The 26,898-nt window shown below is 44.4% G+C and overlaps 1 protein-coding gene across 4 annotated transcripts in view; it reads left to right on the forward strand.

The window, feature by feature from the left end:
• The first annotated feature begins 9,512 nt into the window (after positions 1 to 9,512).
• Positions 9,513 to 26,898, forward strand: part of asap2a (ArfGAP with SH3 domain, ankyrin repeat and PH domain 2a) — a 104,379-nt gene continuing 86,993 nt past the window's right edge. For all 4 annotated transcript variants that reach the window (XM_076165575.1, XM_076165574.1, XM_076165572.1 and 1 more), the window contains exons 1-2: positions 9,513 to 10,067; positions 25,365 to 25,437. In XM_076165575.1, coding sequence (XP_076021690.1) covers positions 9,942 to 10,067; positions 25,365 to 25,437 — 199 coding nt within the window. In that variant the 5' untranslated portion in view covers positions 9,513 to 9,941. The remainder of the gene's footprint in view (positions 10,068 to 25,364; positions 25,438 to 26,898) is intronic.

Genomic DNA, 26,898 nt, shown 5'->3' on the forward strand with positions numbered 1-26,898 from the left:
TCGCTAATAACTCTCTGTTTGACCTATAGTGTGGAGAAAGTGAAATCTATCCACCAATCCCACTTTAGTGAGCGGAGGAGGATGATTTACTGTATATGAGGCAAACGACACCGTTGTGCGGGTCCCCTCCCACTTTTAGAACATTCCACACATAAAGGCGAAAAGTGTGACGTAAGAGAGACATTTTGCACGATTCATCTGTGGGAAGGACCACTATGCGATCACAGAGGGTGGGAAACAAGACTCGAATCTGCCTTTTCCGGGGTGGATTGGTAATTTTTGAGCCTGGCACATAAAGTGGACTGGTCTGCTCTTTGTGGAAACCAGTTTAGGCACCTTTACATCCGATCTGACCCACTCAAACTTCCCAAACACGAAAGCTTGTTTTACTGGAACCCGTATTGTTACGGAACATGATGCTGAATCAGCTAGACTAGATTTTCTTTTCTTTTTTCTGAGATCCAAAAAAAGAATACCATGACACTGGAATAAAATCCCACCAGCATTGTTGGCAAAGGTGTGTTTTGTTAGAAATTGTGCTAAAAAATAAAACAACTGCAACGCCCCTGAAGAAGAGCTTTCTACTATGGGCTCAGATTTGTCAATTAACCGCACAAGTAAAGAAATAAAGCATCAGCACTACGTCATTATGTCTCCGCAAATGTACCAGTCTATTCATACACATAGTTGACATTCAATTGCCACCTTTAATTCTTTACTTTATCTCCAGAGTCACAAACTGACAATATACAGGGATTTGGTTTAATTAATCAAAGCTCTAGTTCGGGTATTTGTGTACATGCAAAGCACTAAACTGTATGTTTTTGAGTAGACGACCATTTTCTAAAGTTCTACTGTTCTACTATTTAGACTGGAGAATCTAAAGAAGGAAGGTAACTGATCATAGATATACATTATTAATATGTCTGCTCTGTATTTAGAAGCAGTCTATTATTGCTTACCTGAATTAACCAACAGATGCAGACTATCAGCATCCCCTGGTGGCGTTGAAGGTACACAGATTGTTTTAGACGATTTCATGGTTTGCAACGCTTTGACGATACCTTTCCAGTAGTTTGTTTCAATTTGTGAACGTTGTCAGTAAAATATGTCTAGAATAAAGGACTTAAATTAAGCTTAACACATTAAAAGTAAATATATTGTATATATTTTAGTTACTAAACACTGATAATACTATCTACAGTACTACAATAATACAAACTATATGTATTACTTGTAAATATTTCTCCAGTTTTTTTGATTTGTTTAAGCTGTTATTATACTTGTAATTACTGACTTTTGCATTAAACATCAACTAGAGAAAATGATTACTGCAGTGAGTCCCTGCAGTCAACAGAGGGCGTTGCATGCTAACCTATTATTCTACAGCAAAGATCACATTGATTCAGAGTTATACATAGAGTCAGTCTGTCTCATGTTCCACATCTCCAGTCCAGATGCAGGCCAGTGTTTGCATGTTGATACAATAAATGTCACCAGAGCTCTTCTTACTCCTGAGCGAGGCAGAATGCAGTGAAGGCAAACGCAAGAAACTCTAGACTCATCCTGTAATTGTAGCTGCTTTGCTGTCAGAACAATCACCACCTAACATATCCACCACTTGATAATCACTGACAGTCAATAAACACAAACATGGTTTTCCACTGATGTCAGATCACGTGAACAAGAAATCAAATGAATTATTGAGGAATCAGTTTGTGCTCTGCGTGCGTTATTTGTTCATAATCACGCCCCTTTGAAAATTATTTCTCTTCACCCACTGATGAGCTACACCACTGCGCACTCATCTCCTGTTGCAAATGATGTACACCATCTTCTGCATAATCACTATTAAACATTCACAACAGTAGGAAGAGAGAAGTGGAGGAGACAGGCGGAGTTATTGCATTCATGTCACCACACGCAACTGTGGTTTTGTTACTCCTCAATGGCAGCCAATTAAACTCATAATCATGCAGAGAGCGCAGTTTGTTAAGTTGGCATCGTCATGGCAACCCCCCTGGCCCCTTCCACACAGCCTTTGATATTCCATGTAAGGCGTACACATTTAAATGGAGGGAAAACAGACGGTGAGAAAGGGTAGACAAAAAGGGCTCCGCTAATCTATTCAAAGGGCTGCAGGGGTGTGTGAATGGTGGATGAGTTAATTGAGGTTCCTACTCTTTCACACACTGGGACGGGCAGTTCAGCGTGTGAGTGTGTGACAAACCTCAGCCCTCGCTTTCCACTCCTTTTCCTTTTCTTTTCCCAAAATGCTCTCCGTGAAATTTGTGTACAGGCTAATCTGCACGGCCGATCTGTATTGTGGCCACAACGACCGTAAGCTCCTTATATGGTCAACAGTTCATTTTTTCACTCAGTCGTGCTCCTCGAGGGACATGCTGCCCTTCTGTTTTAGAGATGAGGCAGGAAGTGTCTTTGTGCTTGGGGGTCAGGAGCAGAGTTCCCCCCACCCCATCTGTATGCAGCTTCTAGAAATAGAACGAGGCCACAGAGATGGACGAGTGATGTTTATTTACTACTTTATGAATCCTGTTCTGGGTCTTGTTGCTCTTCCTTTCCCTCCTGGTTCCGTGAGGCCTTCAGAGGCACAGAGCTTACTTAGCACAGCAGAGCGTCGGCCGTGCTAATGCTCCTGCGATTCCAGTGGGAATTCTCTGGGAGCATCATCATCATCACTCAAAATAAGTCAGTTCAACCCACAGGAGATCACTGAGACGTTGCTTAAGACGTGGACCATATTGTTCAATCAATAGAGAGTGTAACCCAGTCGATAAGCTCTTCCTCTTCTGACAAACCCCTCCAATTGGAGTATTGGAAAATATCGTTAAGAATTCTTGGATGAGTAAGTTTAAAACATCCTGCAAAAATCATGGAGTGACATCCACAAATCAAGAAATATACTATGGAGGAGAGGAGAGGAAAGGAGAGGAGAGGAGAGGAGAGGAGAGGAGACCTGAAGGATGGGAGTCACTCCATGCAACGTCGGCCAAGTTCAACTGAGCAGAACAAACCAACGCAGCATGCAAAGTGGACACACAATAGAAGCTGCAGGAGGAAGAGGAGGAGGAGGAGAAGGAAGAGGAGGAGGAAGAGTAATTCGATGGGAGTACAGCACTCAGAAACTTAAGGAGGCCTGTTAATATTCTCATTATACTCAGACTTGATTTGAGTCATGGAAAACAGTGTAATGGATTGATTTCATTCTCCACTTTGAATGCTTCCCCTCTGCCACTCACTTAAATTAGTATAACAATCCTTAAATGGCGACCTTTGCTGTTTAATTCCCAAATGATGAACAGGTTCAGATTTGGCCGGCTGCTGTTTTCAAGGTGACTTTTAACAATGTTATCAATAAGGCAGTGAGGCAGTGAGGCAGTGAGGCAGTGTCTTATCATAGACAATCGGCCTCTGTCAGACTAATCTTTGGGCTAAACTGATAAAGCAAATGAAGCGATCAATCACTGATATTTGGCTTTTAATAATGAGGCTGTGATAGATAGGAAAGTCTTAAACGTTTATGTGAAATACAGAGCAAACCATTTGTTCCCATTTCTCCACATTCTTCCTCTACGATCATTAATCATCCATTGCATTAAGTGGATTACATGAGAGAATGTGATGGATGTGAGGGCTTACACCAGTGTCTGTCTGAACTGAGAGAGACACTCATGGAGTTACATGTTGCTGAACTCAGTGGCCTCCTTCCATTAGCAGCCTTGAGAGAACATCCAGGCTACCTAATGATGTGTCTTCCTCTCTCCTCTTCCTCTCTCCTGTGGAAGCTTCCCCCAGTCACGTTGAGCGATATGCAAATCTTGGGAAACAAGGTTGTGGAGTTAATCTTCTAATTGAGACGACACAGAGCTGAATGCAAACACACCTGTTTGATACACTTTGATCCGCTACAAGCGCACGCCGTCATCATCCGTCACTCTGGTTCTTTCATACTTTTGGTGGAAACGCCTGTGAGGCTTTCATCACGGCTGCGTGGGGTAAGAGCAGCAATCGCTCAGGGAAGAATGTTTAGCCTGGGTTTGCACTGAATCAATGTGCAGAGATCCAATTCTGGGAGTTGCAGTAAATTTAGTTATAAGCAGACTTTGCTATGATGTTGCCATTATTGTTTACCTTAAAAAGACATTACCAACCATTTCCAGCAGAGTATTGTAAACAAGGCAGCTGTTTCCATGGCAAACATCTCATTTATACCACAGCAAGATAACACTCTGAACCAATCAGAGAGCTTGAAATGACAAATCACCTTCATTACAAATACAGACAAACTGTATCTCCCAAATTATGCTCAGTGGTATGAGGCCACTACACCATTAACACTTTCTTATATAAAATGGAAAAGGGTGCAAAAATAAGAATGTAATCTCCTTTTTACTGCAATATACAAGAACAAATTTCCTTTCTTTGGGGTGCAGAGTTTCTCCCAAGTGTTTGATTAGGCGTGTTGAGAGAGTATGGGACATGGTGACACTCTGCCTGTCAGGACATAATGAAGCACAGGGACACTCGATACGCTCGGGCTCACGGGGGCAAAGCCATAATTACTGTAAAAGCCACTTGCTCCTAATGGTGACATTGAAGCAGCTGCAAACCTCCAGCTTTCTGCCATCATCCCTCAACTGGTTGTCTATATGTGTGTCAGTGTGGGGGGGTGTGGCTAAAAATGTCAAGCAATTATTTGACACAACCTTATTTCTTCTGCGTCCTTGAAGCGTGTTAAGGTTATATAAAAACCTGGTCTGGGTGTCTTCAGAGTTTGATCATTAAGAGAAAATGCGGCTTTGTTCATGCTAAGGACTCACAGGTGTAAAACTAGAAGTGTTCCCATGCTGTTCGCTTGATTGAAAATACTTGTTTCATTACTTGAAGCGCCAATAAATGTTTAATCAAACGACATTGTGTGCGTTCCACTCGTATTCTCATCAAGGTGTCATCCATCACATGGTGCAGTGTACAGGTTGTAGATTATAGGCAGTCAATTCTTAATCTCCAGCTGCTAATTGATTTTCCATTGATGACTGAACAACGTGTCATTTCGACCTTTGACCCTATTGATCTTTTCACCTTTCTCAAATAGTTTGTGAGTGATTGACTTCAAATTTCACCACTAGTCATTGAACTCATAGAATTACAACAGAATGTTACAAGGCGGAGCTAATTACTTTATGTTGTAATATTTGCCGATGACGTCATCCATCACTGGGTCTATCTTCTGCTTGTAGAGTGCTGTATACCCCGAAGCATGGAAAACAGGCTTCAAAACAGCATACCAACCACCCAAATGTACCGCGCTGTTGCCTGGCAACAAAAAAAAGTTTTACACCAGAATATTCTTAATCAGTGCTGCGCTGTTAAAGGCTTAAGCTCCATCCTCTCTGCACAGAGGGGCCATTCACATCCACGGCAGACGGCTCTTTGTCCAAAATAGTTTTCTCTGAACTTATTACCGAGCTTCCTCTCAGAGACTCCGTGTTATTGTGAGAGAGGAGGAGGCTTGTTACAGTTGACTGCCCTCCTCTCCCTCACCTCCTCTCTTCATCCCCCCTCCATCAGGACTCCCATTGTGCAGCTGCTGCCGAGGCTCACCAGCTTTTGCTCGATCAGTTCATGCCTGTTTTCAGCTTTCGGCTTTATGTACTGAGCTCTTCAGCGGGAAGTTAACTGATGTACATATATGTTTTGGCAATATTGTTATTGTAGATAGCATCTGAAGTCTTAACAATGAGCATACAGTTACAGAACATTTTTGAGACTTTTTTTATACATAGAGACCGAAAAACAATAACAATAAGTCATATGTAGTTGTACACATGGAAAATTGGTTAAAAAATAAAAAAAATAAACAAAGTAGAGAAAGAACATTGAGAGTGATTACATTAAAGTGATCTTGTTAGTTTGAGTGACATCACTGATGTTAGTTTGATATCATTGCTGTATGTTCGCTGGATAACATGGTTTACCATTCCAGGTAGAGTCAAATGATACAAAATGCAGTTATAAGCATACAGCCTACACTAGCAAAACTATACTCTGTGTACTTTTACCAAACTACTGGCATGTCTTCTCTTCTACTTTAACGCTTTGGAAACACGACTGTATCCTGTTTTTAGCTGCAGGATGGTTGGACCTAGTTGCAAACGGTTTGAAACAAAGAAATCATTCAGTCCACTCATTAGAAACCTAAGAGGCCTGGCCTGCAAGGTTCTTCCACCTGTTACACAACGGTGAAGGTATGGCAGCACAATTCGGAAAAAGTGACTCCTACTCAAACCTCAGTCATCTTTACTGCAGAGGGATTTTGTACGTTTCTCACAACGCTCACAAACTGGATGTACAGCGTTATGGAAACACCCTGAGCCTTTCTGATTAAATACACGATACAAACCTCTCCTCTTAGAGGCTCTGAGTGTAAGTCTGACATCTGCTTTGGCTGTTCTTCACTTGGCAGCTGCCTGATCACGTTTGGTTTCAGGTTTTCAGTACCTCGTCATTAAATTTGCATGTTCCAGCGACTCGTCAAAGAAAGTGAACTTGTGTGGGGATTGTGTTACAGAGCAATCAATAGTTTCCTTTTCGTTTTCGCCCTGAGAAACATTTAAATACAGCGCTCCAATATCTACTCGCAGCCTCATGAGTAATTTCATGAGGCTGCGAGTTGTTTTGCATGCAAATAAGATTTACTCCGATGCTCTCTGTGAGTCAATAAGGCCTCTGTTCTGTTTGATAGAGATGCTGACAGCTTCTGTTTGGCACCTTTTACACGCACTGCAGCAAACACAGCCTGGTTGTAAAAAATGTAAAACTTGATAATTAGATGATGTATTAACATCACTTGTGGGACATTTATACAAAGGTTGCATTCATGACGTCGTTCCATTTAACGGTGTTTCCATCAGTTTCTTTTTTATGTACACTCATGGGTACGCCTGGTTGTGGGTTGCCAGATCCTATTAAATAAATAAAAAATTGCTTTTCTTATTATAGAAATGGGCCGAGCCTTAATAATCTATGTCCACTGGCTTTAAATGTATTCCACAGTGACAGGGAGGTGGGGAAAGACTTCTGTTTTGCTGTTTCAGATTCAGATCATAAAGGATTAAACTAGAATTTTGAAAAAAAAAAGCAGATGGTGTTGAACGGTCTCAAATCAGTCAGGAACCTGACCTCCTTGACTCTGCTGCTGTGGCTCTGGACAGCAGATGTTCATCACGTGTGTGTGTGTGTGTGTGTGTGTGTGTGTGTGTGTGTGTGTGTGTGTGTGTGTGTGTGTGTTCATTTCATAAGAGAGCCCGGGCCTGCCTGTCAGCCTTCAAGGGTCAGTCTGGGTCCTGGGCTCTTCATTTAGCAGCTTGCCAGGAGACGCTGCAGAGCTGAAAGAATGTGTGAAGCTGCCCGGAGTTGGTGATTTAAAGCCTGCCCGGGGTTTCGCCTCAGCCACTGAGATACTATTTATACCGGTAGTTGCCCTGCTGGGGATGAGCTTGGAAACATCAGTAGATTTTTCCCCCCAAAGCCCAGGAAAAGGGAGAGCGCTGTGGGAGCGGAGCCTGTTGTTCCTTCAAGCTCCTCTTGACAAAAAAAATCAGGGATGGGAGAGAGCCTTCACACGTTTCAGGCAGTGTCTAATGATAGAAAGTTTTTTTCTTTCTCCTCTGCTATTTTCCCAGGAGGATTTGAGGATAATGCAGAAATGCGCTTTTTTTCCTTCCTTTTTTACTCCTGGCTGTGGTCTAAGAAGAACAAGTAAGCGTTTTCTCCCATACGCCTAGATACAGTGGCTCTTCTATTCTGTTATGTCAACTGAAACTCTGGGAGCACACATAGATTCAAGGATACACAAGAAAAACCCTAGCTGTTGCGGAAGTGCATGTGACTGGACTGTCCTCCGTCTGCTTATCACAGGTCTCTTATCTCTGCCTCAATAAACGTCGGTACACACCCACTGACCACATGTAACAACAATGCCTCATACTGTATGTGACTGCATATACTGTGTCCTCTGTACAGTTACGCTCCATGAAATTAATAATAAAACCAGAGGGAGATACAGGCGTCTGCTAAAAGGCTGTTTGTACGGATGACTGCACAGTCTCGCGGAGACCCCAGGAGAATAAATAAGTGACAGTATTTGTCATTTTGAGGTTTCCAAGCATGAAACACATGCATGACTGGCTGCAGACATGAAGTTAAAGCACCTTAGGAAACAAATTCAAAGGTATGTTTGATACCACAGAGTCAACAAAGTTGTTGCCACTCAACATAAATGATTCTCTGTAAATATGAAAGTTATTAAAGTATTGGTACAACTCCTCCACTTATTACATGATTTGTTATGGGTGATATTGACATTTTTATATACAACTCTTTCAAAACAAAACATCATTTACTAATTACCCTTTAGAAACGGAACTATTAGTGGTGCTCTAATCAAGATGGTGCTTTCAAGTGCTGATGGAAATATGTCGCTTTACAAATGAACAGATGATGATCTCTGAAAACATGCACTGTAGTTTATTTAAGTGTAAGTTTTATTTTAGTTGTTTGCTGAAGGCTTGTGTTACTCAGGTAGAGGAATGCTCTTTTTTCATCAGAACAGAACAGCTGTCTGTTCTGATTTATTGTAGGAATAAAACAGTAACCTCCCACTCACTCCCTGCCTCTCTCCCTGTTGCTACCCCAAGTGAAGGAGTTCAAGTATCTTGGGGTCTTGTTTATGAGTGAGGGTAGGATGGACTATGAGATCGATAGGCAGATTTGGATGCTGTATTGAACTGTTGCGGTGAAGAGGGAGCCAAGCCTGAAGGCAAAGCGCTCGTATTACCGATCAATCTATCTTCCAACTCTTACCTTGGAGGTGTTCCAGGCACATACAACTGAGTGGAGACCACGGGGCAGACCCAGAATACGCTGGAGCGATAACATATGTAGCTGGCCTGGGAACATCCTGGGATCCCTCAGGAGGAGCTTGAGAACATGGCCCAGTAGAGGGACACCTGGGCTGCTTTGCTTAACGTGGTGCCTCTGTGATCCGGACCAAGATAAGCAGCAGGGAAAAGAATGGATACTAATTATGACTAAGGTACCTGGAAGTTTACACCAGCTAGGTTTATGTGCATGTCAAAACCTCAATTCTAACCTGGTTAAGACAGAATCCTTATTTTCAAATGTTCAGTATACACGTGTAAGGGGAAGTGATCTGGATCAATCCCGACAAATGCTTGGCTTTGACAAAAATAAACTTAACTAGAGCTAATAAACATGGTTGCCCTCTTCATTTATTTCGTTATTGAAAAAAACTTCATTAAGGGTTGATAAGATTGAGATATTTCCGAGGGTCAGCGAAGGCAGCACGAGTTCACGCCTTCCACGACTCCTGATTGGCTCCCAATTACGAGCTCCTCTTCCCTATTGGCTGCCGCCCGCCCATTGAATCCCCTCCTCTACCTTTGTCAATTTCTTGCGCTCCCGTTGAAACTGCCTGCTTGTTGTTTCCCCGGGCTCTGAGAAAGACGGAGAGCAAGAAGAAATAGAAGAAAAAGAAGTTACCTCACCTCCGGTCAAATTGGAGGTTTTGTGACACACGGAGGTTACCAGAGAGGGACCCGCTTCACTTTCTCGACCTGAGCCCGGAGAACGAGCTCGTAAAGTGGATGGGAAAGGGGGAAGAAGTGCGCTCAGGAAGGAGGGATATAAGCGATCCATCACCGGTGTGAGCGGCAACGTGCAACATCGCAGTGTTGGGAGACAAACAAGGGAATGACACAAACAACCCCAGCGATGGTTTACTCTCCGGAGCCTCGTAAGACACCGCTGCTGCTGCTGTTGTGAAGTGTTCCGCCCTCAAAACCGAACATACGCCGGGGATTTGGAAGAAGTGCTTGTGATCAATAAAGGGATTAATTATGCCGGACCAAATCACGGTTTCGGAGTTTGTGGCGGAGACCAATGAAGATTATAAATCGCCCACTGCCTCTAACTTCACCACCAGAATGTCCCACTGCAGGAACACTGTGGCTGCTTTAGAAGAGGTGAGTGGATCTGATGGGATTTGGGATTATAGACAGTGTTCCCGAAACTCTCTTGGGAAATGAAACATGGGAGAATCAGACTTTTCACTTCAAATCCAGGGCATCAAAATAGCAATCATCCCCACAAAAACAGAGTCAAATTGGGAGGAAAACTGTCTTCCTGTACAGTTCTAGCCTCCATGTCCCACATTGTCTCAGCCATTGTTCATCAGGTCTGTAATAGTGCCACTGTAATGTGTCATTAAAGGGGACTAAGGTGCATTTACTGTACGTCCCCACGTGGATGAGGAGGAATACAGTGATCTGTGAGCACCAGAGCAGCACTTTGTGATCTTTCCCTAAACAATGCAGGAATCACACACCTACCTATCCAGTTTGCAGTGAGCCACCTGCGTCGTGCTGAATGTGGCCAGTGTTTTTGTGTTCTCCCTTTTTTAACTTGCAGGTCATTATGAGGAAGGACACTTCCGCTTTGTTCCCTGCCTGCCCTTCACTGCTCCCCTCCCTTGTTACAGTTTCCCTACTTTGTGTGCTCTATAGCAGAGCCTCGCCCTGCCCCGGATGGTAAAAATAGAATTTCCCACATGAGCAGCTTTGTGTACCGGCATGTGTGTTTTAGTGATTGTCTGCTATGTCAGTTAGGTTAGGATTGTAGAGACCTTGAGTAAGAGGAGATTTGTTATTTAGCTGCGTACAAACAGAATGATTCCATCCAGCTGAACAGTTTTGCTCCAAGCGGATTCATTTAAATTATAAAAAGACATTATGACAATTGTGATGCGCAGGGGAAAGATCAGGCGTTGGATCCTAATGTCAGTTGGACTCTTCCTAATCCACATCTAGGCTCTGTGTCAGGCTAAGCTCCTTGATCCTCCACACCTTGGTGAGGTCTGTGGATTCATTTTTAACCTGTGTTTGTGCAGGACTCGACCAGACGTACACCTGCTCAGGCTGACAGGTGCGTCCCTTTGGCTTCAGGCAACAATTTGCCTGCTGATCTTTGAAGCCTTTTGTTGCTGACATTAAAATAGCAATTAATCTACTCCTTTCGAATGATTTGAATCAGCAAAATGGTTTAAAGCATTTCCTGTAGGAGTAAGCGAGTAAGTGTTTTGGTTTTTACTGAGTTAGGGAGTAGATCAGCAGTAATATTTGCCTCGTGAGGTCGAATCATTGGGTTGAAAATCTAATTCAGCAACTTTGTTTTGGACTTCTGTGCCATCCACTGCTGAAGCTGGTGTACTGTTGTTTCAGTGTGTGTAGCGTGGTGGAGAGTTGTGTTGTTGTTTCACATTAACCTTCCTCCTTACTCGGGGTTGGAGAGCACAAGTTTGTATTGTTAGGAAAACCAAGCCTCACACGCTGTCGTCTGTTTGACCAATTAAACATTGCAGTGGATGGAGAACACTTCCACCTATTGTGCGGCTGGCCTGTCTGGAATCTCAAACGCACACGCAAACACAAACAAAAACACACTGACGCATGAACAAGTAGCTCATATTGTGTTTCCTTTCCTGATACTGGGATTTCTGACGCTCTATGAAATGGAAGGTCACTTTTCAGAATCACTCACCTTTGAGAATTATTATACGTCTGCTTTATATTCATAGACATCAAAAGCAAGCGCACATATTGAACTGCTGTCTTCAGCATTGTACAGAGTTCCCAACATTGTGCTGATTCTGTCCTTCTCTGGAGCAGCGGTTTGTTATTTTAGAGCTCCCGTGTTCGATTTTACCCTTGAACCGACATCTGAGGACAGTTGTTCTGTAATGCTGCAGGATACCTTTGGAGCGGGTTTGCCAGTTTGTTACAATCTACCTTTATCATATCCATAGAGATTTGTCAGGTCTGATGGTGCTACCACATTACAAAGATATATAAATCAAACCAAGCTTGGTGATCACATGTACTCACCACTTGGGAACCGGACATATTTAAATTTCATCATTGAGAGACAGATTAAGGTTAACATTAACAGGTGAAAGCCTTTCAACTCATCAGTAATACCTCCATTATACATCATTGACAAATACAGTATTGGATGTCAGATTGCCAATAACCCCTAAACATTGAATGTGATGTGTTTCAGAACTGTCACATAATTGATACTGACTTGCCATCTTATCACAGTTGTATGAAATAGTGCATTCAATATTCTTGGCTTCCAATTTGGAGTACTGTAGCGATGTTAAGGTCGCTGATGGACTCATACTTTTAATAAAAGACGCTTGAAACTGCACCGATCTGCCGTGTTTATGAGAGGCCTTTAAACCCATTAACAGGAGAGGAGACCGCTTAGATGTTTAAATGGCTGCACAAATTTGTATTATTATTTCTATCTACAGCTAATTGGATCTGACACTACCTTAATTAGGCTGGTAGTTGTAAAGTGCTGGCTATCAGAATCCATTCAGTGTGTGTGTGCGCGCGCGTGTATGTATTATTAGCACCACAGCAATAAAAACCAGTTTATCCACTAAGGGGATGTTTGGTCATTGTGCCGTGACCCCTTTGTGCTCCTGTTAAACACGACCTTTTGTCCTACACACTTTTGACTTTTATTTACTAGATTGTCAGTCCTCGCTTGTGTTGTCCATAAGGCGGAAAGACCTTTGCAACAACCCACTGTTGATTTCATGACTTAATCAGTGGAAATGTGGTGTGATGTGGAGATTCACAAATCACAAAATGATTCACTATTTTGAGAGGTAAACAATGCAAATTAGTTTTTTTGGCAGTGGTGTTTTCATCGATATTAGAATCTGACAGACAAGCATTTAGTGCACTCAGCCTTCATTGGTTGAAACACAACTTCACAAGTCTAATTTGAAAGCTGCATTAGCACTCCAGTGCATGAGCTGACCTCACCTCTGCGTTAAGTATTGATCTTGCTAAAACGCCCTTGTGCTTTTGTCTCACTCAAAGGCGTCTGCAGGATGTTTCAAGCCAAAACTGGCACACGTTGCAGTCATCTTAGACCTATTTCTGCCTCTGTGATACCCCAGATATACCCCCGTTCTGGGTCAGTCTGCCAACTGTCTGACATTCGCCAGGCTAGACTTCAAGAACAATCCATATCAACAATGTTCTCTCCTTGATTAAATATTTAGTGTATCCAATTCGAGCTGAAGGTATGATGACAAAGGTGTATGCGTCTAATGCGTCAGTGTTGCATCCTCTCTCCAGTGTGTTTCTGACAATCCTCAGAGCTGTTGTAGCAAGTGTTTAGTGATTAATGATGTATTAATACCCAGACAGAGTGGATCAGCTTTTGGGGTTGTTATGTTTTACAGCTGCAGCCCTGTTGAAGTGTTTCGTGACTACATGCTTCTAATGAAATGGGTATGAGTCACAGTGCTACAGGAGACTGCTGAGTAGTTGAGCTTGACTGCCTAACAGACATCAACATGCACCATTCAAAGGCTCAAGTTTGTGTTGTCTACTTTGTAGCTCTTTGATCTGTCATTTGCACACAAAGAGAAATCGTATATAGTGTTTCTCAGCTGTCCTTGGCCCTCATTGCTCATAACATTTACACTTGTCATCCGTTTTTGAAAGAAATGTGTATGGCAAGAACCACTGGTGCATAAATGACCCTCAGAATTACCGCGCCACTGTTGGACGTCTTTCCCGCAGAGAGGCAACAGAAATGCTGCTTGGTTTGTCCTTTCCTCGTACTGCCAGAAGCCCACCCCTCCCTCCCTCCCAGGAGGCCTCTCTGTCCCATATCTCTTTGTCCAGTTTGTTCATTTTTCTCTGATGAATAACGGTTATTTATAGCCAAGTCAGCTTTTCATGGGCCATTTCTGGCATAAAGGGGGTTGGTGGGTTGATTCAGTCTGAAGGCTACCCTCATTATTCTTCCATCTGGCTATTATTTCATCTGACAAAGGTCCATCAAACTGGTATGCCAACTATGTGCTGGTAATGCATGCTGCCTGACCGCTTGATTGTGTATGGAGATTATTGGGGAGTACCTCTGGGAATGGCAGCGGTATTCCTGGCATACAGAGGCAACTGTTGGCACTGGGTCTGTATGCCATCCAAGCCTCCAGTCTGGTTCCCAGGGACTTTTCCTAGTTTCCCTGGCAGTCATTACTGTACAGTAAGGAAATTGAGTTGTAGAGTACCAAAAGTGGGTTCTGAATGAGGTCATTGGTTTTCAGAAAGTACTGGATGATTGCCTATTTTGAGTCTGTCCATCTTTACTTCAACTCATCACTTCATCTCACTTTAATTCTGAGGCCAGCTGTAGTTGTGGGTGCATGCTTTCAGTTTCAAAGCTGACACTGACTCTTATCGTCTGTTAGCATCAGATTATATCTCATTTCATTTTCAGCTGCCGGAATGGCTCTGCAGTTTTGTCACTGCACAACCGCTTATTGCAATACCAAACACTTGTTCCACTCGACCATTACCTTGTGCTAGAACATCTCACTTAATGTGCAAGGATTTACCACTGAAGTGCTGACTTCTGAAGGCAAGTGTGCCGTCATAACTCTTCATGTGTCAGTCCGTCAGCATGTGTTGATGCTGAAGTTGTTCCCAGGCTGAGGGAAGGCCTGCCCTTCCTCAGCCCAGATCCCCCCTCCCGCTCTAGGCATGGTTGGCGGGAACGGCTGTGGCCTGGGCTGGGGACAGCAGCTGTCCCCTGGAACAGGTGGCCTGGAGGAAAGTTTTAACAAGGCCTCAGACAAGATTATCAATGCAGACACAATCCTCCGCTAATATCTTTAGAGACACATGGATGGATTGATGGGCTCTCACGCACACGTAATTTAAATGTGTAGTCTGGCCCAAATGAGACGCCCAAACCCCCAGCCACTTTGGCTCATCTTCATTATACCACCTAAGAAGCTTAATGCTTCCTATAATTGAAATGGGATTTCTGGCGGGATCAGCAGTGTCCTTGCCTTTGCCGCCTTCCTGCAGCAAGTACATTATATGAGCAAAATACATCGAAGCACATGCTACTCTACAAAATCCATTTCTTTTTAGTTTCTGTACGAGACTCGTCGATTTTTCCATTCAGTTCTAATAAAGCCATTTTCTGTTTAATAATGGATGTCAGTTTTTCCGTTTCCGCCAGATTGTTACCTCAATGTTTCCCGTGGGATCTTTGTTTGAAATGAGAGGTGTTTATCCAGCCTCCAGGCCTGTGAAGATCAGGTTTAATTTTTATCATCCTGAGGCACATTCTTCCCAAGCCCTCATTATGCCTTGGCAGTCCTCCCCATGAATCTACCAGGGCCAGAGGTCAGGGCCCTGTCTCAATCGATGCAAAGCCATTTTATCCCTCATCTCCCAGTGGGCTGTGACTGCAAGGGTACGATAGGAGTTTTTGTACGCCATCCATCCCAATATGGTGGTCTGCATGCTGGGAAGAATTGATTGCCAATATTGTAAGAACCTTATTGGCTCTTGTCAGAGCTGGTAGTGGATTGGAAAGGAGACGTCGGAGCAAAAAACAATGGCGTAAATAGTCCTAGTCCAGCTCGGTGAAGGGGTCTGGGGTTAAAGGGGAGGCCGGCCGCTCTCTGTCCCACAGAGGGGTTAGGGGGTTGGTTGGGGGGAACCTAAATCTCCAGTCATCCATCAGGGTGTCCCGTCCCAGATTGCCTCAGACAGCTACCGACGACTACTATTGTTTCCTGACAGGCCCTGCCTCTCCATTAATGAACTCTGCCATTGATTTGTAGTCCTGGTCACTCTTTCTGTTCTTCTCAGGGCTGCGGTGGGGTGGGAGGCGTGAATCCTCACAACTGTGTTGTCCCGCTGTCACTTTCACTCAGAGAAAGTGGCCTGGACCACTTGAGCAAATGTTTTAAGATGAGTCCCCCTTGAGACTGCCAGGGAGGTTTTAGTCACTGCATCATCGGACTCATTTGCTACCTTTAAGACTCCACTTTTTGGCTGCTTTCACACAAAATACAGTGCAGACATAGCAACACACTTCATACCACTGAATCATTACCCTTTATTGCTATAAATCTAGATTTTTTCTTTTCTCATTTGCCTTGAGGGCAAAGTACCATATTAGTACGGAGCCAAGTTGGTATTCTAGTAAAACTGTTACTGTAACATTTTATATATTTTGCTACAGTTCTGAAGTAATGGTACTCTTGACACCCCCACTGCTTATCATGGGAAAGCAGCCACAGAAGGATTAGGGGCCTTTCTTTAAAGGTCTTCTTCACAGTTTCATGGAAAGGCGATACATATAGCAAAGCTCCCTCCAAGTCAAAAAAAGAAAGACTTGTTTGAGTAAAGGTCTTTCTTCTTGTGCTGAGGTGTGTTCTCAAGTACACACACACACAGTCATGTTCTTTGGAGTGTTTTCCAGGAGAAATCAGGTCATTTTCCCTCTTTCTCTTCCAGGTATTATTATACTCTGTAGGGCTCTGGTGTAAGGGTTTGGCAATTTCCCTGTGGCACTTCTGCGTTTACACCTCTGTGAAAGAGCCAAAGAGAAAACTGAAGTGCAGCACATTTGGTCCTTCTTTCCCAGCCCCTCCTTCAAACTTGGTTTTCATCAGTCCCCTGCTACTTTATAAACTTCATTAAATACTACCCTTAAAGTTGGGCAAACCGCTTTAACAGGTTTTAAACATTGCGCCATCAGGTCTCCACTGTAATTTTCAACGATAGTGTTCTGGTGATTGACAGTCGTGTTTGTTTGAAGTTTGTTTTTACTACATGAAAGTTATTTTTGGAGGATGGTGACAGAAACTCTGAGGAGGACTGAGAAATGGGGAAAGACAGGTTGTAGAATGGGGAGATAGATACTTAGTTACTCAGTGGATCCTTCAGACGAGGCGCAATAAAAGTGATCCCACCTGAAGTGTGTGTGATACATTATCCACTGAGCACAGGATTCCAGTTGCGATAGCACAGCCGGGTGGGAAAACGAAGCGGAAACGAAGGTTCAGCCCGGGTCTCTCGCCTAGTTAAATGTGAAAAGTGCTGAATAACACCTCGGTGGTCAACATGAAGGTTTGTTTTCTCTGCCACTTTAAATACTGCAGTTGACGTTGTCATCTCAGTGTGAGAACTGGCAGCTGGTGGTGAAGGCTGTGGTCCAATAGAGGTCTTTGTAGTGCTCACTGAGGAGCTGTAAAGCACCAAGTGTCTCATTGGCGAAATACCAGAGGGCTTATATAGGTAGCTGTTTGAATAACCTAACGGGCAGGAAGACTGGCAGACTAACCAAACATCACATCAAAGTTTCTATGTACTAAAAAGTCAAATGCAATGTTGATACGAGGACCACAAAAACTGTGGACAGCTTGATAGTGGAACGAAGTTGATCATATCAAAGGAAACGGCACAGCTCGTTGTTTGTCTTGGGGCGGTTAACCACTGTAACGGTTACATTTTATCAGTGACTTTGGAACTAGACATGGTAGAATCAAAAGGTTGTTGGGTCGTCAGTGGGGGGGAGAAGGTCTTTACCACGGTCTAATCAATAACCTGCTACAAGTCGTCATTGAGAAGGAGTCATGATCGGAGGACTCTTCTGCGGTCTCTGTTATCAACTTTGTCTCTGGAGTTTGAGTGTGTGAGCTCGTGTTAAACAGTCTTATGACACAGTAAAAAGCCCCCTCCGTCACACACTCCCTCTGAGCTTTCAGGCTGGACTTTTCCATGCTGCCTCAGGGCAGGGTGATTTCACACATCTCAGCTGTGTGAGAGAACAGAGCAACCGTGGAACCTTGGCCTGTTAGTGGTTGGCGAGATGGAACCCATTTCTATCCAAATATTGACTTTACTCACTCAGCACGGGGAAAAGTTGTGAATGAAGCAGTTGAAAGGGCGTTTCCACTCTGATTTTGTTTTCACAGTGGATTTGTTGTTTCAGTCAGACTGCTGGACAACTCTTTAATCTAAGTCTAAACAAGACAATTTGACATATGTTGCTACTTTAGAAGAGAGAGGATCAGTTTGAGTTAGGCTCAGCTTCTACAGGTACCCGTCTGCGGTACAGTCACAGGCTCACAGGGTTGAACTGAACATACCTGCTGTATATTTGTCATATGTTTCAAATGAGTCACAGATTTCCCTCCAGTCTTCCAGGCCCCTGTGGATATTAAAGCAGAAAGAGGGAGTTCTTCCTGTGTTTACACTGGCTGTGCCATATGTGGACCTGTGGACAGCAGCTCTGTGTCTGGGTGTGAATTGGTCTGCAGACTGTATCCAGATCCAGGCCACGGCTTGGGCCTCACACCTGCAGAAAGACGGACTTGTCTCTGCTTTTTCTGTAGAGTAGAGGGGAAGTTCTCCAACTAAGGATGAGGCGTTTGATTCATTCCCACTGTGAGGAGTCCACACAAGTGACCTAACGTGAACTTTTTGTGTTTGATGTTTGATTTGATGTCTTGACGACATTTGCTCTCACCAGATAACATTTTGACTGTTTTTCCTTCACCTCTCGCCTCACGCCATATGATGTATTTTATCATCCATGGTCGTGTTCTGTTTCCACATATAAGCACATTTCCATAAACGTGGCTTTCCATCAGCTATTCAGAATGCGTACAAAGACATCTGGGAAGGTAATCTGAAGCATGCCTCCAGGTACATTATGGAACTTTGACATTGACATTACTTGCTTGAATTGATTTATTTGCTTCTGTGCACACTTACCATGAGGTGTTTTCATTTAAAGCCCTTTTCTTGTGTAGTGTAGTGTAGTGTAGCAGAGGCTTTTATGTGCGGCTGACATCAGTATGGTGCACAATACCACACATGTACACTGTTACAAAGGAAACACCCAAGAACATTTATACATCTTACTCCACAATTTAACTTGTTGTGCAATATTTGTGTATTAATTATTTATATTAATAGACATAAGGGTGGAAGTAAAGTTAGATTGTGGCCTGTAAAGCCTCTATTTGTGCCCTGGCAGAGAAAGAGAGAGAGAGGGGGATAGAGGTCAGGAGTTGAAGGTCAGCTGCAGATGAACCCTGTAGGTTAAGGACACTTGAACCTGGATCCTTTAGGTCGCGTGGTTCCCTTGTCAATATGGTTTTGGCTGTGTGTTATCTTTACCGCTGCGTTTCACCCCGTGTTTTGTTAGCCTCCCACAGAGATGGCAGGAGGAAGAGACAGGTGGGAGAGTGGAGGAGCGACATCTCGGCGAGCTTATTAATAGCCCGCAGTCACAGGAACAGGTGCCACATCCGCACCACAGCAGCCTTTTCTCAGGCGTCTTGTGACTTTTTGTGAAACTATCACAGCTCGTCTCTAAAAGTGTGATGCTCGCTGTCATGCTCCATATTCGTAGGAAAGATGTTGTGCGTGTGGTGCCTGAAAGAGGGTTAGTCTTTGATTTTTAAAGATCAATCAAACCGTGAAATGGATGAGATCCGTGTCCCCCCTGAGAGATGCAGTTTCACTTTAAAGCAGTGAGAACTTTCTTATTGCTTCCCCTGAGTGTTGGGTTACCACACCACAGCAGGATAATGCATAAGAGTCATTTGATATATTTACAGTATTTAATGTATATTATAAAGGTGAGATGTGTGTGTGTGATTGTCCAGCGGGAAGTGAGTGGTTGGCTGTATCCTGAAACATCTGCCACCTTAAACACATGGATTCTAACCCAGCATGATGACAGATGCCCTTACATGAACCAGATGAATTAATAATTACATCCCAGACTGCTGACTTCTTATTCATGCCTTTCCACTGTATATGCAGACTGTCATGGCAGTTGTAGGAGGAGCGTTTGATGGGGTAAGGAAAGGTTAGGAAACAGGTGTGTTCAGCCACGATTGCTCAGATGAGAAACCCCCGACACCCCCCCATACTGCCATGTGTTTTGTTTTGAGCTGAAGTTGTGTGTGATTGAGCCTCTGAGGTTAAGTAGGACAGCGTCTTGCCAGGCAGACATGCTGTCATCAGCAGATAGTTAGACAGCAGGAACAATGGGGCCGGGTCTCTGGCCTGTCTGTCAGTCACTCCAGCATGTAATCATCCTGGAATGCCTTTCTTCTTTAGGCGGAGGGGGAACGAGGTGAAAAGTGCAAAAGGACTCGCTCGCTTTCCTCATTACACCAGATTTAATCCACTTTTCTCACTTGTTTTCGCTGTTCACAGCAAAATTAAAAGGCGCCTCCAGCTTGTTTCCATCAAAGTGGCCTTTTCTGTAATGATGTCAGCCCCTTTTGGTATTTTCCTTGAAATGTAGAGGTAATGTTGGTTTCTTGAACTAGACGGCGAAAAGCAACCAACACCTCATCATTTCTGCCTGCGTTTCTATGTCCATACCACCAATAGGAAGTAGCTGACTGTCTATCAATAGGTCATTTCTTAGGAAACCTTGTTTGTATCCAGCTTTTGCTTCACAGTCTTTTTGCATGCTAGAGGGGCATTAGCGAAGCTGTGAGCTACTCAAAGTGGACAATGGCTCCGTTATGAAAAGACTAAATGACCCTCCTCTGCTCATTTCTTCTCCTTGTTTGGGATTGGAAGACCTTGACAAATGCTGGGCCAAGCATGCTGGAGTTATTGGTTCTGGTTTGAGGCCACGCTGCCAATTCTGATGACCTATACACCCACACGCAAAGTAAATAGACTGACTAATTCTCTTTTGACCATTTTGGAGCTGGATGTTTCCCCAGAAGAGGTGAGGAGACGAGTAGGAATCCACCCTCTCGCCTCTTCACGCCTTCATTCTGTGGCATTCTGATCGTTCATTAGCTCACCAGTATCTTCTTTCACTTTTGCTCTCTACTTGGCACTGGACACATATTAGATCCACAGTATCTGATCTGTGCTCGTAGAAATGCGTAACCCGAGACGCATTTATCTACAGTTCGGGAAATGGGCAACCCTAAGTGAGTGGATCACCCTGGCAACGACCCCTCGTGACCCTGCAGCGTTCTAATAATCTTTGCACATTGGCTGGCAGCAGATGGTGCCCGGCAGTAATCACAAAGATGATGATTGTGTCGTACATTAAAGACGAGGATTAATTCAATCCGGTTCAGGTTGCATTTTGCGCTCAGGGGGCCAGAAGCAGGAAGGGAGAAGAGGGGTCGCCGCCGCGGCTAGTTTACGCCGTGCCGCTATCGGGAGCGAAAGAATGCTGACATTGCAGTAATGTCGTATGAGGCATGCTTGCGGGGCATGCGCCGGCTCAGAGGCTCATCTATTGTGTGAGGATTCAGCACGGAATTCCCCTCTCGCATAGTTTTTGGGTTAAAAGTGTCTAATTTTAGAGCAGCCCGAGCTCTAACGCGGGCTCTGCACAAAGGCTTTCACTGGAATACCTCAAAGAGAGTGAGTGTCTGAGGGGAAATGTGTGAAAGTGATTGAAGAGCTGTGTGTGTGTGTGTGTGTGTGTGTGTGTGTGTGTGTGTGTGTGTGTGTGTGTGTGTGTGTGTGTGTGTGTGTGTGTGTGTGTGTGTGTGTGTGTGTGTGTGTGTGTGTGTGTGTGTGTGTGTGTGTGTGTGTGTGTGTGTGTGTGTGTGTGTGTGTGTGTGTGTGTGTGTGTGTGTGTGTGTGTGTGTGTGTGTGTGTGTGTGTGACAATGAGAGTGAGAATGATTTAGAGTAGAGGGTTTGTTGTGTTCAGCTGGGACTGGTTTATTGCCCCTGTCTGTCCCCCACCCCTCTACCCCCCCCCCCCCCCCCCCCCACCCCACCCCCCCCCACCCCACTTGTCTTACCCCTTTCCCTGACAAACCACTCTGTGCAGATTGAAAGGGGCTGCTGAAGCGTGATGGCGGCTGATTATGTGCCTCAGACAGAGCCGGGGCCGACTTTACCATAAGGCAAGGCAGGCATTTGCCGCGGGCCGCCAACTAAGAGGACCCCCCATAGCTGTAAATATAAATAAGTTCACATGTAATAGGTATGAAATAATCCTTAATACCTCGGTTGTTAACCTTTTAAACGAGTTATCCAACAATCAAAGTGGAAATAAGACTGGCGAGGGATTGAGGAGGGCTGTGATGGTAAAGATTCCTGGAATGATGAAATCCTTGGAGGAAGACGCAGCAGTAAGTGGAGTCAGCTGTGAAGAAAAGGATCTCTAAGCAAATCTAGACAGACCACATGTCGACATAGGAGGCAAAAGGCCTTCAGCAGCAGTTTCTCTATTAGAAATTAGACGTTAAAGTGTCGCCAAGTGGGTTTAATAGACCCCCACACCTCAATCGGTGAGTGCAGAACTGTCTGCCTCCCCTGCCACCCGGGAGACCAAGACTAGAATAGGGAGTGAGGCCTCGGGTCGATACGCTCGTAATGCCTCTGCTGGTCAGATTGACTCAGAGCGAGTGTGTGTGTGTGTGAGCCAATGTGACTATTCATGATGCAAGTAACAACCTGCTTCAAAATGACACACTTTCTCGGTGGCAATCACACCTTCAATTGCGAAAAGGGAAATCAAAAAACCTGTTTGGGGAGATAAATAAAAAGTGTTGCGTGGATGAAAGTGTTTCTCAAGGCATTAACACGATGCCGCTGCAGTTCGCCTAGCCGCCATCTGACTGCCCTGATGCAACATGGGGAACAGATGCTGCAGCCACAAAGCGAGCAGATTGCTGTAAATCTCTGGTCCATTTGGCTCGTCGTCCTGAAGGCAAACATTTGTATTCTTGCCAGCGAGCCCAGCAACACACAATTTTACGGAGTTGGACTTCACTTTGCTGCTTCCTTTGATACTTCCTGCGTTTACCCTTCCTCTTCAGGCTCTAATTCTGCAGTAAAGGAGTGAGAGGTTGGAGAGAGAGTGAAATGAGTCGGAAGGCATCGTTCCGGTTCAGAGATTTCACTTACAAAATGTGTTTTTCCCCGTCAACGGATCAACAAAAGAGCCGCCATTTCTACAGGTTTGTAGAGTCTCACTTGTGTCCTCATCTGGTACAAAGTGCAGAATAAGCCAGATGCTGGTGTTGGAGAGGAAATCAATGGAGCTCCTTGGAATCCTCCCACACGGAGCTGGTAGGCTCTTCACAGACGCTCGGGTACCAGCAGAAAGGCTTTCAAGGCTTCGCTCCCAAACACCACGTCTGGTCCTCTCTAGCAGATTTAATGAGCGAGGCGGTATCGTCTCTCGGCGGCCGTCTCCACTTACCTTCAGAAGTGCTTTTGGTTTGTACAGACGGGATAGACGTGTGCGGCGCTTTGTAGAGAAGTGTCATTTTCGTCCGTATGAAGTTGGCATCTGCGAGCCTGTGTGAGGTCTGAGCCTGCAGCTGGAGTGTGTATGTGTGTGTCTGAGCCAGACGGAGCTAATGAGATAATGGCACGTGTGAGATGAGTCACTTAACGAAGCTCAAAGCTCTGAAACCGCAGCCAGAGACCTGCGTCTGCTCAGAGGGACAAGCAGCTTCTCGTCTTGCTACTTTAACACACAAATTTCTGGTAAAACAACTTTTAACAAGGTGTCTGTGTGTTTTAACAGGTTTTCTTAGGGTTAATTAAAGTTTATTTATAGTTATTCTTCGCTTTTTACTCGTTATAGGCTTTTTTTGTTAACTATTTACTGGCCTTCAGCTTGCCACTTTCTGATTTAGGAAGAATATTTCAGCTGGGAGGTCGAGGTTTAACCACTAAAGGTGTGTGACTGCAACTCCTTGATTTGGAATCCTGCTCACAGCGTCTGATGTGTCTGATTCACTTTAAATGTGTGAAAGATGCAGCAGACGGTAATGAGATTCAGACTTTCACTGCTGGAATAACCTCCGAATCCAACTCCTGTTCCAGAGGAGAATGGAGATTGATGCTGTCGCTGTTGGTCTTGTTGTTTTAACCAAATGAGAATTTTCATGTAAAGAATCATTAAAAATCACATTTGCTGGTCTAAAGATTTGACTCCTGCCTGTTCAGACTGATCTTCCTGCGATAACAGACTCTAATCTGCCAGATACAGACGCATCATAAACAGCCACACCATTGAAGAACAGTCTGTATTAATCCTGCATAATTTAGATTTCTCCTTCCATTATCTCTCCTGTCTGGTGTAAGCGTACTCCCCATCCCGCGGGCTGCGTCTCTGTCCCCGTCCCCGTCTCTGTCCCCTCCCTTCATAGGTGGCCCCGCCTGTGCACACTCAACCCCGATAGAAGAATGAATGAGCACATTGTCAGCGATCTCGTCTTCCTCTGCCTCTGTTCTTTCTTTTATTCTGTCGGTTCGGCCTCGTCCCACTGACACATAAATTGTCTGTCATATCCCTTTAAAGTCACTGCTGTCACGTGTGTGTGTGTGTGTGTGTGTGTGTGTGTGTGTGTGTGTGTGTGTGTGTGTGTGTGTGTGTGTGTGTGTGTGTGTGTGTGTGTGTGTGTGTGTGTGAGGAAATAATGGTAAAGAGGTTTTTGCGAAACCACTCATCACTTTGATATTTGATATTATAGATTTAATGTTTTTTCATCACAACTACTGGTATTGTGTGTGTCTGTGTGTGTGTATTGTGTTGCCGATGAATGGGTGTCATTGTGTGTTTTGTTGCAAGACGCTTCAGGGGATCCGATATGTGTCAGTCAGTCAGATGGAGAAGTGGAGCAGTGAAAGCGGCGCCGGCTTTGGCCTGCTTAGCCAGACCCACTTAACCAAAGTCCCCAAACACTCATTACCCACAATCCCCTGCACCCCGAGACACTCCTCACTCATTGCATGTGCAGCGTTTAGTCTGCGAATCTGCGTTTGTGACCTGTTTGTGTGTTGCTCATTGCAGTGATCATTTATGTAGGAGACCTCTGGTGCTCCCTGCTGTTGTCCTACACACTGTTACACTAACCCAAACACACACATACGCATACACACATACATACACACACAGAACAGAGAGAGAGTTCAATCTATTCTATTCTTAGCTTTTCCTTGAATAATGCATCACCTTGCAGACAGAGTGGAGACACACACACACACGCACAGGAGTACACACTGTACCCACCGCAGGCAGATATCTAATGATGTAATGCAGTCTGATACAAAAACACCAGCAGCTCCAATAACTCCATGCAGGAAATAACTCAAATTGCCTAAATTTGTTTTGGCAGCAAACACAATGATATTTTTACCCCTGAACTCAAAGTAACAACCTTTAGACCCAAATTCTTCCAAAAAGAGCATGTGGCCTTTTTTCTGAACAGTTTCAAGTATGCAGCTTCTTTAACCTCTTTGAACTCATTTGTAACTTTACCTGTTAGAATTTAAGTGATCACCACTGTACTGTGTAACAGGTTAACTGAGCTGAAATGAACATCCTCTTTCTGTGTCTGTCTGTCTGTCTGTCTGTCTGTCTGTCTGTCTGTCTGTCTGTCTGTCTGTCTGTCTGTCTCAGGCTCTGGACGTGGACCGCAGTGTTCTGTACAAGATGAAGAAGTCAGTGAAGTCCATCTACACGTCAGGCCTGGGTGAGTCGTCACGTCCCTCATCACATCACTCTGATTTTAGAAACACGATCTCCAACACTGTTGGAAGGTCAACTTGAGGGTGAAACGGCACCTGTCCACCTCATAGATTGGGTTTCTGAACAAATGATTAATTACTATTGTTCATAAACAATTGTACAATAATGTAACAGAAATCGTTCTTTGTTGCCCTATTCTTTTATGCAAGAGAATAGATGTGTGTGTGGTTGTGCCAGTGTCGGGTGTTCCTAGTGTTCACTGTCCTTTGTTTGGCTTGCATGGTAGAACCCTGGTGTGTGTGTGTGTGTGTGTGTGTGTGTGTGTGTGTGTGTGTGTGTGTGTGTGTGTGTGTGTGTGTGTGTGTGTGTGTGTGTGTGTGTGTGTGTGTGTGTGTGTGTGTGTGTGTGTGTGTGTGTGTGTGTGTGTGTGTGTGTGTGTGTGTGGTGTGTGTGTGTGTGGAGAGGGAGACGTCTGAACAATGTGCTGAGGGTGTCTTTTTGGTAACAGTAGCGGCTCTGTTCACGGCAGAGGGACAGCTGTCTGATCCAGACCCCCACAGGAACAGCTGGGGAGGGGCCCACACTGTTGTGTGTGTGTGTGTGTGTGTGTGTGTGTGTGTGTGTGTGTGTGTGTGTGTGTGTGTGTGTGTGTGTGTGCATGAGGGGACATGGCCACACTCCTATTCTCACTTCACACACTGTCAAAATATCCCAAAAATATTGCCTGCTTGCTACGCTCTCGTTCCCTAACACGGCAAGCAGATGCTGTGTGTGTACAGGTGTGTGTATGTGCAGAAAATGTGTGTGTGTGTGTTCATTTTCAAGTGCAGCTGCATAGTTTCTCTCTACGGCGTTCCCGCTGCCAACCTTAATGCTCCATTTCTTGATAAATTGCCTTCATTTGAATGGCCGGGTCACTGCCGGAGCCTCCACCTGTTGGCGCTGCGTCTTACATCAGTCTGGCTCATTTACTTCTCATAATCGTCATCACATTATGTTGTTGTGTCCTAAGTACCAAGCAATGAGCCCACAAGTGCCCAGATCACAATCGCAGAACGACAGAGGGGATTTGGATGCAGTTCGCTACAGATTTACTGCTGAAAATGTTCAAACTAGTAAAGTTACATGAGACTCGGTGTCCCACTCTAAAGAAGAACTCGCAATTCTCACTTTTATTGCCTTAATGTGGTTACTAGAGTGTAGTAGTCCACCATATTACTGTGTCTGTAGGGTTATACAGTGATTTGCAGGTATTTCAGGCCGTTGTTTTCATTTTATGTCCAGATTTCTATCATTGTTTACAGTAGAAACAGCCGGCTTGTCGTATCTGCAGCCGTTTAGTCAAAGCTGTCCAGACTCTGTTTGTAGTGGAACCAGTAAGGTTCCATTAAACCTTCTGGTTTATGTCTAAACGCCACGCTGCTATCTAAATGCAGAGCGAGAGAGATAGATGCAGCTTTCACAC

The sequence above is a fragment of the Genypterus blacodes genome, unplaced genomic scaffold, assembly GCF_046128005.1.
Source record: "Genypterus blacodes isolate CSIRO-AG114 ecotype Tasmania unplaced genomic scaffold, CSIRO-AGI_Gbla_v1 ptg000147l_1, whole genome shotgun sequence".
Taxonomy (NCBI): Eukaryota; Metazoa; Chordata; class Actinopteri; order Ophidiiformes; family Ophidiidae; genus Genypterus; species Genypterus blacodes.